Below are 16540 nucleotides of genomic sequence, written 5' to 3'. Positions count from 1 at the left end.
GAGAGGCCTATGACTCACAACAATGACTAGCACAAGATACCCTAAAGATGAAAGAGTAGTTCTTGTATTTTGATAGTAACCAACAACTCCCTGCGTGGACTTGTCTGCTCAGCAGAAGAAAAATCATGCCTAGTAATAGAAAGCTAGCCAACTATCCAGGGTCACTGAAGTCATGGATCTTAGAGGAGTACTTTATAAAGGAGTATAATTTATAATTGTATTCTGAATAATTAGTCTATACCCACAGATAAGCATAGCTCTCACCCCTCATCAAGGAAGCTTCTCTTTGTAGCAGATGGAGACAACTGCAGAAAGTCACAGCGAGTCAACATACAAGGTCAAGTGATCACAGGATTTCTGCCCCTATTCCTACATCTACAAAACCTGCTATATCCCTAAGGCCCAAGGAGCACATCAGAAGAGGGACAGAAGTAATACAACAGATGATCGGGAAAGTGGCTGTGGGATTGCATCTATTAGAAATGACAAAGAAGCTACCCTTATGATACCTCGATAATATGGCTACCTAAATAAGATCTGAACAGTGGCAACACCAACAGACATGCTAGCAAGGAAGGGGAATATTTTAAAGGATCCCACCACATACAAAGAATTAGAGGCAACTAATGACTTCTGAGAGAGGGAGAATTAGTCTTCCTAGGAACAAGTAACACCATAACTGGCTATCCAGTACTCAAGTGGTCAGTCCTGAAATCACATAATACAAGCAACACTAAATGGACTCAGCAAGTTTTATTTATATATTTATGCATTATATGTGCAACAATAATTAGAGACCATATGTTTGAGAGAGAGCAAGAGGGGGATATGGGAGTGTGTGAGTGGAGGAATGGAGGGGGACATGTAATTATAATTTAATTTTAAAAATTAAAAAATAAACAGTAAATAAATTAAAAGCATTAAAATAAGAAGAAAGATGAGTGTTGTGATATATTGAGCTCCGGGGGTTGTTATCATAATATATTGGTAACTTGTTCTCTTTTCTAATTAAGTATTGTCAATCTTACTGTGCTAAATTTAGAAATTAAAAATTGTCAGAACATAGTACACATGGCATTTTGAACATTTGATCTGGATCTTAGAAAATATTCTCTTCAACCAATGCGGGCACCATTCCATTTCTTTTCAAGTTTTGTTCTTTTTATTGCTGATTTTTTAAACCTTTTAGTTTATAATATGTTAAATATAAACAAATATAAAAATATACATTTAATTTTTTTATCAATTTCAAAAACTGGTAGAGCCCAAATAAACTTTTGATTGGTTGATATTTTTACTTTCTATGATACACAATCTTTGTATGTAGCCAAATTAGACCTTAAACTTGTGATTCTCCTGTCTCTACCTCCAGCATGTGAGGAGTAGAGGCTTGTCCTGCCATGAGGTGACCTATCATATTTATGTTTCAAAATATTTGTAGAGAGGTAATCATTCAGTATGAACATTGGGGGGCAACATTAGGATGAACACTGTTTCATACCTGTTTATCCAGCTTTACCTGGGAGCAGAGTATTTCTACCTAATAGTACACCAAGAGTTTTTATCTGCAACCAAATTACTTAAAATAAGGTAGATGTTGTGCTTTTTAAAGTATTTGTAAAGTAATAATTATTGTCTGCATTAATTTTTAAGGATATCTGCCAGTTAATAATTATGTTTTATTTTCATTATGACCCAAGATATCTGTAGCACAGCACATCTTCACCTTTGATGACTGACTTAACAGAAGAGTGAACTTCTCTGCTGGATAGTAAATTTAATGCTTTACTGCACTATTGGACATCTAAGGTGAGCAAAGTTTCATCATCAAATTTTTTTTCTTCTCAGAATACATTCTTGATGTTATTTATTCATATTTAACAAACAACAGGAACAGAAAATAAATTTAGTTCTTGCAAGTCTAATTTAAAAAATTGGTGGTATTTATGTTTATTCTTAGTCTAAATCCAGTGACTGGCTTTATAGTGATTGTATAATTAAGAATTAAAATATGACTCATTATCTTGTATATTGAATCTGGCATAATTTCTTGTCTTATTATATTAAGCAATAAGGAGACAAAGCTTATTTTTATTTCCATCTAATAATCACATACGATTTCAAGCAAAAAAATAATTACTGGCTCAGGGGATCTTTTTAATTTTTTATTGTATCATAGGGCACATCACTTGTGTTGGACTGACTTTCATTACCGGAAAATGAAGCGAAAGTGACCAATAAGACAGGCCAGGCTGTCCAGTGTGACCAGAGGATGATGAATGCATACAGTGCCCAAGAAAAGGCATGCTTCTACACAATGCTCCCAACCATAGAAGCCTTCAAACTGCCTTTACCACACAATACAGTCCTGGCCTTCTGCTCTGGTCTCCCCAGCTCCTGTCTTCCCTGTGACACTATCTTGACCTGAAAGGTCTCAGGACAGCTCTCTCTCTACAGACTCAGAGTGCTTCATCCTTGGCACAGACTGAAGATTCTCTGGGGAGGGAGAGGGGGCAGGGAGTGTTTGTGGGCCCACTGAGGTCCTTTTATATTCCCAGATGCTGAGTGAAACTTTTCTGGGCTGGGTTTCTGAAGAGGCCCTTGGGAGTGGTTTGTGTAAGGGTATGGCATAGATAAGGAGCAGAGAATCACTTCAAAACTCTGTGTGCTTTCCGCTAAACCTTCCTGTGGGCTTCACATTCAAGTTCCAGGCAGGAGAAGCACCTCTACTAACACAGTCTGGGTACCTCACAGAAGCACCAGGCCAGGTAACAAGGAGCCAGGAGGCCAAGGATTAAACGGCACAACAGCAGTGATTTCTGTAGTCTGGCCTAGCCTGGTACTGGGGTGTGGGACTAGAAACCAGAGTATTACAGATACCTGGGCTGTTTGCCCAGAGTGCTTTGTCTTTCAATCTCTTGGGTGTCCACTTCAAGTACTGTATTAAAGGCCTTCATTTTCTTTGTGGATGTGACTGGAATGAGAGAGAGGGAGACAGAGACAGACAAAAACAGAGAGAGGGAGGGAGACACAGAGACAGACTGAGATGTACTGGCATACTGTGGGTGAAAGCCGAGATGCTGTTAGGACTCATACAGTGCACAAGGCATCATCCACTCCAAGAAAGAATCAGCCTTTGCTGATACACTATTGCTGAGGTTGAGGATCACTGCTGCAGGTATCTGACTTCAACAGCTGCGCCCTGCTTCATCAACACTGGGTCATACAAATGATTCCGGTATTTCTAAACAACAACAGTGCTACAGACTTCACCATGGTTTTGCTTTATTTATTCAGTATTACCAACAAGAACCACTTACATTTTTTTGCATGTTTCTGATTCTTAGCAGTGGGTTCACTGTCTCCTTCCTCTCCATCTTGTCTGCCTTCTCTGCAGACAAGGAGACACAAAAGCAAGCCCCCTTGCTAAAATCAATGTACAGGCAACATTTTTGCATGCTTGCTCACAAATAGGTTTGAAAATGATTGTAGACATCAGGGAGGAAGTTCTCTAGACTACACATCATGAGACTATGTACATTTTTTTAATTTTTATTTTAGCTTTCCACCTAAAACTTGTTCATTTTCTGTGTGTAGGGTCTGGGCAGTGCATGCCATGGGAGTCTCTGGTCAAAGGACTCTCATTCTACCATGTGGGTCCCAGAGATCAAACTTGGAATATTAGGTTTGGCCGAAAGTGACTTTATCCCTGAACCATCTTATAAGGCTCAGCCTATACATTTTTAATTTCTACTTTCTATGCTCCTAGCAACATTTCTGAGGGTTTCTTATATCTCCTAGGTCAGCAAACACAGGAAAATTTCTGCTTTAGGGAATTTTACTATAAACAGAAAGTTCAATGACTGGCTTCATTTCCTTCCTTTTTGACTTCTTTCCTATATCCCCTTTCTTTTGTTTACTCTGCTAATGTCTTAGTAACCTCTTTCTGTTCATATCCATTCCCTATTTTTTTTACATCAAATCATTACTCATTGGTTTAGCCTGTTACTCCTTTGTTCTAGATATATTTCTCTTGCCAGTTTTAGACAATGTAATGATCTACCAATTTTCTATTTGCTTGCTAGCATTATCTGAACTATCTTGTTGACAAAAGAGCCTATAATTTGATAGTTGCCTGATGCTGGGATTTTACATATTTATTCTATCATAGCCCAGGAAAGCAAACTTATTCTCCTTTTTGTTATTCTTTATGGTTTGATATTTATTCTTCATATCTTCACTCTCTCTAGATTCTAACTTAATGTGGAATTAGATGCAAATCATTTTTATTCATAGCTTTTTGTATCTTCATTGGATTCATTGTCTTAGCACAAATGAATACAGAGTCTACCTATTTCTCTTGATATGTATTGCCCAGATTTTGTGGGTTTTTAAAATATTACACTTGATTTTGAATAATTCAGTACTTTAAATCTTCTAATAAGCTTAATCTGTCTCTAAGTTGCTTCAATATTGCTCTTTTAGAAATGACTATGCTGTGGGAAGATCTCCGGAGACCTAACCTCTAGCTGAAGAGTTGCTGAGAGCTGATGGTGGCTAGAGAGGAAGACATTCAGTGGATGGCCCCAAACCCATGGGTACGTGGGGAGCACAACCTAGAATTGGTGGGTAATTAAAGAAATGAGAATGTGCAGTTGGGAGGAAGAGAGGTAAGGAGTGGATCTAGGAATCAGGGGAAGAGGTGAGAGTAGAATATGTATATATAGAATATATATATATATACATATATATATATATATATAATTCCCAAAGGATGAATACAAATATTATATTTTAAAAATTAATATGTGATAAGGACATATTGCATGAGAAAAAAATGAATTGCCAATAAACGGGGAAAATATTGTTTAATTGTCCCTGAAACAGAGAGGACAGCTCTGCTCCTTTTCCTTTTTTCAGAAGACTAGTATTATAATGCAGTTTTTTCCCCTTGAGGAATTTGAGGAGTTTTTAAAAATCATATTTACAGCTGAATCACTGAGTTTTAAATAAAATGTCACTGCAGAAGTAATTTGCAGAGGTGCTATCATATAAAATCGACTCAGGGTTGAAACTGGGAATTTATATAACCTTTACATATTTATTAACATGGAAAAGTCAGTTTTGGAAAATACATTTATGTAAATCTATGTATATTGCATAGAAAATACTTTAAATTATCATGGGATGTCTACAGGGTATCATTGAAACTATTCCTGTGTCTACATGAGTTTTTCCTAATGACACAAAAGGAGGTGAAGTTTCCAATTAATCAATGCCTTTCCACAGACTAAATAGAAACAGACAGAAGCATAAAGATGTTTCATACTTTATATATATAGATATATGAAAACATTAAATAATTTAAAACATTCCATTTTAACTTCCTTTTTATTTATTTTATTGATTTTATTTTCTCTGCTCCCATCCCTCTCTCTCCCCTCCCCTTCAATCCTCTCCCATGGTCCCCATGCTCCTAATTTACTCAGGAGAGCTTATCTCTTTCTACTTCCCATGTAGAGTAGATCTATGTATGTCTCTCTTAGAATCCTCATTGTTGTCTAGGTTCTCTGGGATTGTGAATTGTAGGCTGGTTTTCTTTGCTTTATGTCTAAAAGGCACTTATGAGTGAGTACATATGAAATTTGTCTTTCTGAGTCTAGGTTCCCTCACTCAGTGTGATGTGTTCTAGATCCATCTATTTGCCTGCAAATTTCAAGATGTCTTTATTTTTTTTTCTACTGTGTAATACTCCATTGTGTAAATGTACCACTTTTTCCTTATCCATTCTTCAGTTGAAGGGCATTTAGGTTGTTTTCAGGTTCTGGTTATGACAAACAATGCTGTCATAAACATAGCTGAGCACATGTCCTTGTGGCAAGATTGAGCATCCTTTGGGTATATACCCCAAAATGGTATTAACTTCCAATATGATCAAGAGCTGTTGTTAAAGCAACTTAGAAGCCTCTTAAGGGCTTCAGTTTTTATTAAGTGTACAGAGTGAGAAAAGATTCCCGAAAGTAGGAGGGGCTTCAAGGGAGAAATTCCCTATTACATTTCAGAAAATGAGTTTATATCAGGATTGAAAGAACCACATGATATTTCAATGTAGTTGGTTGACGTGATGAGTGCCAAGGCACAATTTCTGACACTGAATCATCCTTGGTATTCAAGAGACAACCCAAAACCACTTGACCACAAAACCTCAAGTATGCCCTTTCCTAAGGAATGTTTGACTGTGGATTTTAAAATGGGCATGCCTGGGGAAGTGAGCATATGCTTCTCTTTGTCCACAGTCATACTTTATTTAGAGTTATTTCATTATTTTAATTATGTGTATGTGTCTCTACTTGTGGGGTGGATGAATAGTGTACAAATATAAGTGCAGGTACCCACATAGGCCAGAGGGGGTGTCCGCCCCCCCTGGAGTTACATGCATGTGAGCTGCCCAAAGAGGTGTTAAGAACTGAGCTTTTGTTCTCTACAACAGCCATCTCCAGCTCAACCCATGAACATTCTTTTTTGTTTGTTGGTTGGATTGGGATGGTTTTTTGGAGACAAGGTTCATTTGTTTAGCCATTGGCTATCCTGGAACTCACTCTGTAGACCAAACTGGTCTCAGACTCAAAGATCCACCTGCCTCTGTCTCCAGAGCCCTGTGATTAAAGGCATGCACCACTACACCCTGCAGCTCATGCACATTCTCATGTGGATTTAGATGAACAGTGAATTAACATGTTGAAGTAATCTAAGAAGTTTTCTCACCTTATCTATATTTTTGAATAATACTGAGTGACTCATTTTTCAGATATTAGTAGGACTCATTTGTGAGCTCTCTGGGGCACAATTTTAGGGAGAATGAGACCCAGAAAGACTCAGTAACTTTTTCAAACACAGAACTTTTAATTTGCTGTTGCTCTGTTTCAGAACAGAGTTCTCATCAATGTGTTTCTGATCTCACCAGCCACAGAAGTCATGCCTCATCGGAACTACAGCACCGTGTCAGAGTTTATCCTCTTTGGCTTCTCAGCCTTCCCGCGGCAGATGCTGCCGGCTCTCTTCCTGTTGTACCTGCTGATGTATCTCTTCACACTCCTGGGGAACCTGGTCATCATGGCTGCCGTCTGGTCAGAACGCAGACTCCACACGCCCATGTACCTCTTCTTGTGCGCCCTCTCCATCTCTGAGATCCTCTTCACTGTGGTTATCACCCCGCGCATGCTGGCTGACCTGCTGTCTACGCATCAGTCCATCACATTTATAGCTTGTGCTAACCAACTGTTTTTCTCCTTCACGTTTGGCTACACTCACTCCTTCTTGCTCATGGTCATGGGTTATGACCGCTACGTGGCCATATGCCACCCCCTGCATTACCACGTGCTCATGAGCCTTCAAGGCTGTGCTCGTCTTGTGGCCTGGTCTTGGGCTGGTGGTTCCCTCATTGGGATGACAGTGATGTTAATAATTTTCCACCTCACTTTCTGCGACTCTAACGTGATCCATCACTTTCTCTGTCATGTGTTTTCCCTCTTAAAGTTGGCCTGTGGGGAAAGGACAGCGCTTGTCACGGTTTTTGTGATCCTGGTGTGTGTCACACCCCTCATAGGATGCCTGGTCCTCATTGTCCTCTCCTATATCTTCATCGTGGCAGCCATCTTGCGAATCCCCTCTACTGAGGGCCGGCAGAAGACCTTCTCCACATGTGTGTCTCATCTCACGGTGGTGATTGTGCACTACGGCTTCGCCTCCATCATCTACCTCAAGTCCAGGGGACCCCATTCACTCTACACGGACACCCTCATGTCTACCACCTATACAGTCTTCACCCCCTTTCTTAGTCCAATTATTTTCAGCCTCAGGAATAAGGAGTTAAAGAATGCTATAAATAGAAGCTTCCACAGGAATTTCCATCAACGAACTTCCTAAGGGTCAATTCTGTTGCAGGTTTCCCTAGAGCTCTTGATGAAATGGTTCACCCATGTACGTCTGTGTTTGCCTCACACTAGTGATTTGTTTCTCACACTTCTTTAGTCTCAAGAAGCTGTGGTCTCTTGTGACCTGGCATGACCATGTCCCTCTTGCTATCTTTATCTCTGATAGAGTCATGCATGCAAGGTGTTTTCTATATTTTATGAACGCTTACCAATTTTCACTTTTGGATATATTTTACACTTCTATTCAGTTCTGTAATTTCTAGCTGATATTCTCACAGTGCACTATATCTGCCCCTCTTTGTCCTTTGGCCCTGCTCATGAGCCTGAGTTCTTAACTTTTCCAGTACAGCGTTATTTAATCCTTCAGATAAATTGACAGCGACTGATTAAAAGCAGTTCTTGTAGGGGATTTGTGTCTGATACTGAAGCCTGTGATGTATAAATTCATGGGGAAAGGAAATATGATAGTTGCATACTTGGTCATGGACATGATTCAGATTAAAGGAGCAAATGCGAATATAAAACCAATGGCCACCTCACTGCTAACAGAGCAATAGCAAAAAATATATAGGCATTTAAAGCTACTGTATTAGTTCTTTGCAGCTCTCATAATAGAAATATATTTAAGCAGATGGGTTATAAACACCATTAACTTCTTATTATGGAGAAAGTTAGGAAATAGTAGATTAAATGTTCAGTGGAGGCAATCATCTTGGCTTATACCCAGTGTCCTCTAGTGTGCCCTCACTTACAAAAATGGGTAAATAGTCTTACTTTAATTTCTTTTTTTTTGTTAAAATTCATTTGTGTGTATGTGTCCACGATGTGGGGATGTCACAACACCCTCATAGAGGTCAGATACTAACTGTATAGAGTCAATTTTTCCTTCCATTGTGGCACGGTATCCGCGAACATAAGCAAGCGCCTTTATATGCTGAGTCACCATGCCAGACTACCTCCCTTAATTTTTTAATAATTAATTAATATTATTAGTTAAATTTGTTCTTGAGCGTTCACTTTTCATATATGCATAAATTGTCTTTTAATGACTCATACTTCCAGACTCTATAAATTTCACCTCCTCCCCACAAGTCCTTTCCCACATTTGTGCCTTTGTTTTCTGAGCCCCTGGGTTTAACCAAGACCATCTCTGTGACTACAGGCTTGGAAACATGCACTAGAACTTGTTAAGGTTAGTACTGAGTGTACAACTGTAAAAAAAAAAACAAAAACTAACTTCTCCTCTCTAGGACTTGTTCAGTAACCAACAATTCATTAGGAAGGAATAGGGTGCCATGAACTCCTTGACAATTAATAGTGTTCAGTGTGCCAACCTTGTGCAGGCCCAGTGTTGCTGCAGTTCCTGTCTCATCCCGTTGGTCATATTCTGTAGATAATATTTGTAAAATATGAAGCCTAGAGAGGATATATGTGTCACAAGAGCAAAATAGTATATTTTTTCCCCAGACATACCAGTCATGACCACATTACTAGGCTGAGGCAGGAGACTGTTTATTTGAACCCATTGCCTGGATTATATAATGAGATATTTTCATTTTGGAAAAAAAAGAAATTTATTGATTTCAACACTGCCCATGCATTAAAACAACACATTAGGGCTACTAGCTACCTCAGTAGTAAATATGCTTGCCACAAAACCCAGTGACCTGAGTTTCATCCCAAGGAACACATTGTGAAAAGAAAGAGTTGTTCCCTGATCCCCATGGGACACTTGCTCACACATACACAAACACACATACATTCACACACAAAAATGTAAAAGAAGATTCTAAAAATTATAAAACATCACACTGTCCTCTATAGAAATGGACCAAATACAATATAGCAAACAATATTCATAGAAACAATTATAAAAGAGATACCATAAAGCATCTATTGGATAGCTTCTCCTACAACTACCCATAGTTCTTGACTATCAAGGTCAAGTACTTGCTAGAAGGCTGGAGAGATGGCTTAGTGCTTAGTCAGTGGTGAAGAGCGTGTGCTGCTCTTTCAGAGGACCCAGGTTGGATCTTGGCACTCACATTAGTCTCATAACTACTTTTAATTTCAGTTCCCAAGTACTCGATGTCCTCGGCTGACTTCCTCAGACACCCTCACACATATGGCATAATCTCACAGACTCATTAGTAAACACACACACAACACATGAATAAGAAATAAAAATAAATCTTAAAATAAAGGCGTTCCATAAGGGCAGAGACTGGAAAGATATTGTCACTAGATTGTATATGGAAGCTTCTACACTAGCAGGTTTTCATATATCATTTCATATATCAGGTATGGTTTCCCTCTTGGTGGATGGGCCTTTAGTCCAATTAGAGAGGTGATGGCTGCTGGCAAGGTATGTGTGCCATTATTTCACTCTTAAGGATATTGTGCAAGGCTAGTTGTTTTTGTCTTCAGGGAGAACACTTACCGATCACACCCAGCTTGGATCCTCCAGATCTTGTGTCCAAACATATGGTGTCGTCATCACTAGAGGCTCATCTCTGCCTGTGTGAAACAACCAAGGGCACGTTTTGGGAATATCTTAGATGAACCTGACCAACAAATCAAAAGAGGGCTTATTCTGAAGCTTTCTATACTTCTCCAGACTCATTCATTTGCTTATACCTAACTGAGAGTAAGAACCATCTCGGAAAACATTATCTAGACACCTGATTCAGCTTTTTCAACATGATAGAGAGTGAGACGCCCAGCCCATTTGGGATACCCACTATTAATGTGGTGGCTAATGACATGCTGATAGAGTTGTCTTTTTCTTTTGTTCTGTGTGCATGCATGAATTCATGTATGAATGCATGAATGTGTTCACACATGTATGTGGGGGTGCATACACGTGCATGCATGATGTAGATGTGTTTGCGTGGAGGCACTAGAGGAGGACATTAAGTATCTTTTCTAATCCTTTACTGAATAAACCAGGTTCAGTAAAGTCCCTGGCTCAAAAGAATTGGTTAACCGACATGGTGTTATGCCTGTGACCTATATGCCCATCAATCCTCTTGTTTCTGGTCCCTATAATTCGGGAGACTAGGCATGCACAATTACGTCCAAATTTTTGTGTGGGTGCTAGGGATTTGAACTCAGGTCCTTGAAATTACACAGCAACTCTCTTATCCACTGAGTCATATCCTTAGGTTTCTGCAGAGATTTTTCTGGAGTGGGGGAGTTGAGAACTAAAGGGAAAAACAGACAGAGAAAGATTAGAGGAAGCATAGAAAGAAGAGGTGTCCCAAGTAAAAGGAAGAGAGAGAAGAGAAGGAAAAGGGTGGACAAAGGAAGGAAAAAGGAGGGAAGGAAGGAGGTATATATAGAAAGATAACAAAGGAAATTAATAGATATTAATAGATGATAGTCATTAGTAGACAGCTATGATAGATAAATAGATAGATTAGAGAGATAAATAGATGATAGATAGATGATACATAGATGATACATAGATAGATAGATAGATAGATAGATAGATAGATAGATAGATAGATAGATAGATAGATAGATGATAGATAAGAAAGAGCGTGGTACATTATTTTTGGGTTTCTCGTCACCATCCCTGGATATAGAGGACCCTGAATCTCTCATCTCTAGTCACATTCATTGGAAAGGCATCTGGGACTCTGTCACTGGGGAAGGCACCTGCGGTGATAAAACTCCCGTTGCAGCTCTAGTGGTCTATAAACAGGGCTCTGCAGGCTGCACTATAGACTGTCCCCAAATTTCTCCACGAAGGTAAGTAGAGCTCTTTCTTTCCAGGATAAGTAGATCAAATGCTGTGGGTACTGGACAGCTAAAGACAGAGGAAAAATAGAGCATAAAGCAGCTTTGAATTCTGGGTCAGGAAAAGACTGTGGAAAAATGTATAGTGGATTGTCTACTGACACAGGGTCCTGGTTCCTAGATCTGAGGTCCTGTTCTGGTTCCTAGTGGCCCACAGAATCTATTTACTCCCTGCCACACCCCCTTTCAGTGTTAAGTCATTGGTTTCAGGGTTCATTCTGGGGTGAAGAGCTTTCATAATGTATGGAAAGGAGAACATTTCTGAGGCAGGGCAAGATCAAGTGTCTGTCCTGTGTGTTTATGTCACCTGTACTGTATGGATATGCACATAGTTTCATGTGTGTGCATGCATGCATGCGTGCGTGCGTGCGTGTGTGTGTGGCATGCACCCCTATTAGATTCTCATCACTGTCATAGAAAATTATCATACAGATTGTGGCTTAGAACAAGAGAAATTAACTCTTGTAACTTTGAAGACTAGCAGTCCTATACCCATGTATCAACAGAGCCACACACCCTAGAGAAACTAATGGAGACTCTTTCCTTTGTCTACTAGCTTCTAGTAAAAATATTATTCCAATTTTTGCCTTTAGCTTTATTGGCTCTTCATGACTATGTAGCTTCTACTATCCTTTTAATTTTTAAAATCAACAGTTTACTGTGAGTGTGCTTGCATGATGTGTATGGGTCTAGACATGCATGTACCACAGGTAGAAGTCAGAGGACAGCTCATGAGATTTAGTTCTATCCTTTTACCTTCTATGTGGATCTTGGAGGTCAAACTCGGGTAATCAAGTTTGGCAGACAGCACCTTTACCTATCTTGCCAGCTTCTACTTTTCTTATGAGGATGCCAGTTTCTGCATAGAGACCACATTCGAATCTAGGATGAGCTTATCTCGAGAGCTTTGTCCTTATTGGTTAAAATCTGAAAAGACTATATTCCAGATAAGGTCACAGTGTGGGGTCACAGATGGACAAGTGTCTCTGGGAGATGTTGTTCAACCAAAACAAAACTCTTGGGTGTATTGCTGCTATTTGTCCTTAGTTTAAATTGCTCACTCTACACACACCTCCTGAGAATTTGCCAGGTACCTTGTATGTATTTGAGCTCTCAGATATATACAAGGTACCCGGTAAATTCTCAGTAGGTGTATGTAGAGTGAGCAATTTTCTGTTTGTTTATTGAGTATAACTAAGAGTGTGCAGTTGAGAAACACGGTGTGGCCATCTGCGTTTGTACTTGTGTTCATAGTCTAGGTCAATGACACAGATCTACAGAGCTGACATAGGTTTTGTATGCTCCCCTTGAAAAAGGTAGGCACTGGGACCAGATTGGGGACACATCTCCATGTTCACCCACTGGGGCCTCTGCCTGGATTTTTTTTGTCAGTGCTGGAAATGCTGGCCTTTCGTTTTTCTGTAGATCCAGTTTCCTGTAGATGACTTGAAGGGCCCTCTTGGAGAGTCTTTCAAAGGAGTTGTCCTGAGAAATTATAGAATGGAGCATATATTAGAGAGAAGGAGAGCCAGGGAACATTTCTGTCATTTTAGTAACATTTACTCAGTTAAGAGCAGGACTCCTGGAGCCTGTGGGTGTTGAGGTCTGGGAGGCAGGCAGGAATAGAGGAAAAACTATGCCAAAGTTAGGGTGAGATCCTGGAATGTCATGGTGCCCCTGTGGATAACCTGACTTGTGAGTGACAATCAATGTATAGACATCCATCTGCAATGGTAACAGATGGTGCTGATTCTACCAATGCCAGCTGGTGGGCTTTCTGCTGAGCATTTGGCATGGCATCCTCTCTGTGATCCGACAAGATCAGGAATTTGGTTACCAAAATACTCAACTAAAACCTGTGACTGGAACCACAGGTCTACATGATTCCACAACCTGTAATCGACTCAGAAAATTATCTCTACCGTGAGAGAAGACTGGGGAGAAAAGGAGAGGAACTCTGAAGGTACAGTGCTTCAAGAGATGAGACACAGAACCAATGCTGAGGCTGGGGGTACCTAGTGGACACACAGGGCGTGAAATCTAGAAATGTTGGCTAATGGGCGGGAAGGACAGAGAAGCGGCACTAGGCATGAGCGTAACTGGAAGGGTTCCCTGTAGACTATAATTGCTTCTTTCATGCATGACCCTTCTTTGAGTAAAGCTCAACTATTCATTTTCTAGGATTCTTGGTTCAGAAGTCATAGAAGCAAGAACCCTCTGTGCCTGGTAGAGTCAAGTTTGCGATATTGGAGTGAGTCTAGTGGCATAGTTATTTAGCATTTGAAACTCTTTATGAAAACAGTAGCCTAATTAGTGACAGAGGTACATGTAAGCATACATGAAAAATATCTACACACAAATTCTTGTCAAAATGCAGACTTTTGAGTTCATTGTATTTCACCATATGACATTTTAAAACTTTTCTAGTTATTTGTACGTGTGCCCCCTCTCTTTGCGTGTGTGTGTGCATGTGTGCATGTGTTTGTATGCATGTGTATGTGTGCATGTATTGTGCAGGGGTGTCTGCCATGGTGCATATGTGGAAGTCGGGGAACAACTTGCAGGGAGCAGTTCTCTCCTACCACGGGAGACCAAATGCAGGTTGTAAGGCTTAGTGGCACCCTGCCCAGATTGGGCTTTTGTTTTTCAATGCTTAGTTTTAAAGAAGTCTTTTGTCAACTATAAAGATCACCCAACATTTCTTTGAGTAACTATGATTTTATCCTTAATATTAGCACTTGAAATCATATATATATTTAGAGGTGTATGTGTGTGTGTGTATGAATGTGTGTGTATGTGCGCGCATGTGTGCATGCGCGTCTGTTTTCTTCAAATGTTCCAGGGTGTGCATGTGAGGGTCAGAAGAAAACTTGAGGGAGTTGGTTCCCGCCTTCTACTAAGTGGGTCCTGGAGACTGAACTCAGATTTTCAGGCTTGGCAGCAAATGCCTTCACCCACCAAGCTATCTTGACAGCTCTTTCAATGTTCTCCATTCTCTCCGTGACTGTGATCTCACAGGGAGGCCAGCTTTGCTTTCACCTCTGTAGAAAGATACTTTCTACCACAGCATCCCCTAAACAATTCCTTCTTTGGGTATGGATCTGTCCTGTAAGAAAGCAATCTTCGTAATCCTCAGTAGCTGGTTCCTCCATTCTGAAGTTAGTCTCTTTGGTCTTGCTCTAATCCCTAGTGCTTTATTTGGAAAGCTTACTCATCTGACTCAGTGACCTGGAAGGTGCTTTCCTGCCTGCTCCTTCTCTTAATCATTTTCAAGGTTCAGTTAATTAATTATTCATGAACCTTTGCTCTACTATGGAAGTTTTTGTCTAGTTTTGTTTTATTTTGAATTTTCACTTTGTCAGAAAAAGATCCAACCGCCGTTTTGAGAGCACAGTTTTTTGGTCGCCTCAAGAAGAATTAATACCTTACTGTTTCAGTCTTTCAATTTCATCAAGGTATTTAAAGTACCTATTATGTTTCATGCTCCTAGATGGTCTAACTGATCTCCATGGAGAACTTCTATGGTTCCCATTAAACTAATTCCTATATATTTTATCTGTTACTTTGAATAAAAACCTTGTTTTTACTGTTTTAATTTTAGCACTTTGATATTACCCACCCAAAAAATCACAAGCATAATAGAGAACTTCATTTTATCATATTTTTAAAGATTTATTTTATTTTTAATTATGTATATGGGCAGGTATGTGCACATGACTGCAGGTGCCTGCAGAGGCCAGAGGCATCAGATTTCCTGGAGCTGAATTTGAGGGAATTGTGAGCCGCCCAATGTGGGTGCTGGGATTTAAAGTTTGGCCCTCTGAATATTACCTACCTTCTCTTGAGAGTACCACACATAAGCTTAAGGCATCTACAAGAGCACTAACATCTATAAAAAACACTTTTAAACAAGCGGTAGGTCTTACTTACAGTCTGTGACTTTTTCTGTTAACATTCTTTCAGTGTTCCTGTCTCAATTCCAACTTTTCACTTTGATTAGTTCTTAGGATTTTCCTCCTACTTTCTCCCTCTCTCCTCTCTTATTTGTGTGTGTGCATGTTATGAGTGTGATGTGTGTGTGTGTGTAGTGTATGTGTACACATGTGTGCAGGTGTACAAGTCTGTAAAGCCAGAGAAGGACATCAGGCATCCTCTATCACTCTCCACCTTTGCTTTGAGATAGTCTCTTACTGAATCATGTTTTGTTCCTAGCATCTATGTTGGGTGGTCCACAGTTGCCCATTACTCCAGTTCCAGGGGATCTGATACCTATTTCTGGTCTCCATAGGCACCTGTATGCACATGGTACACATACATACAGCCGAGCACACACATAGACTCATAAGTAAAATTGCTAAATAATCTTTTAAAAATAAGTATGTGTATACATGAGTATAGTGTGTGTGTGTGTGTGTGTGTGTGTGTGTGTGTGTGTGTGTGTGTACCATCTCTTCATTTGCTTACTGGTCTGAGATTATTCATTTGCTATGTTTTGTTGGGTGTGGTTATCCTCTTTATGTTGGTATTTTCCTTCTAGTACCTTCTGTAAAACTGGATTTACAGATAAATATTGCTTAAAATTTGTTTTAACATAAAATGTTTTGCTTTCTCCATCTATTGTGGGGTTGAAAGTTCTACTTGGTATAACACACACACACACACACACACACACACACATACATATATGCACACACTTCAGATTCCCTGGAACTGGAGTCATGGTCAGTTGTAGGCCTCCCAAAATGGATTCTAGGAACAAAACCCAATTCCTGTTCAGCAGTAGCCATTGCTTTTCTTTCTTTCTT

The 16540-nt window shown here is 39.7% G+C and overlaps 1 protein-coding gene across 1 annotated transcript; it reads left to right on the top strand.

Moving 5' to 3' along the window:
* The first annotated feature begins 6975 nt into the window (after window positions 1–6975).
* LOC102000823 (olfactory receptor 63) lies at window positions 6976–7926 on the top strand. Its single transcript, XM_005360666.1, has one exon. It carries the CDS (start codon window positions 6976–6978, stop codon window positions 7924–7926), a length of 951 nt encoding a protein of 316 aa, XP_005360723.1.
* Window positions 7927–16540: the final 8614 nt, after the last annotated feature.

Source organism: Microtus ochrogaster, linkage group LG3 (genome assembly GCF_000317375.1).
Source record: "Microtus ochrogaster isolate Prairie Vole_2 linkage group LG3, MicOch1.0, whole genome shotgun sequence".
Lineage (NCBI taxonomy): Eukaryota > Metazoa > Chordata > Mammalia > Rodentia > Cricetidae > Microtus > Microtus ochrogaster.
Note: the sequence above shows the minus strand (reverse complement) of the source record. Positions and strands in the feature narration are given on the sequence as shown.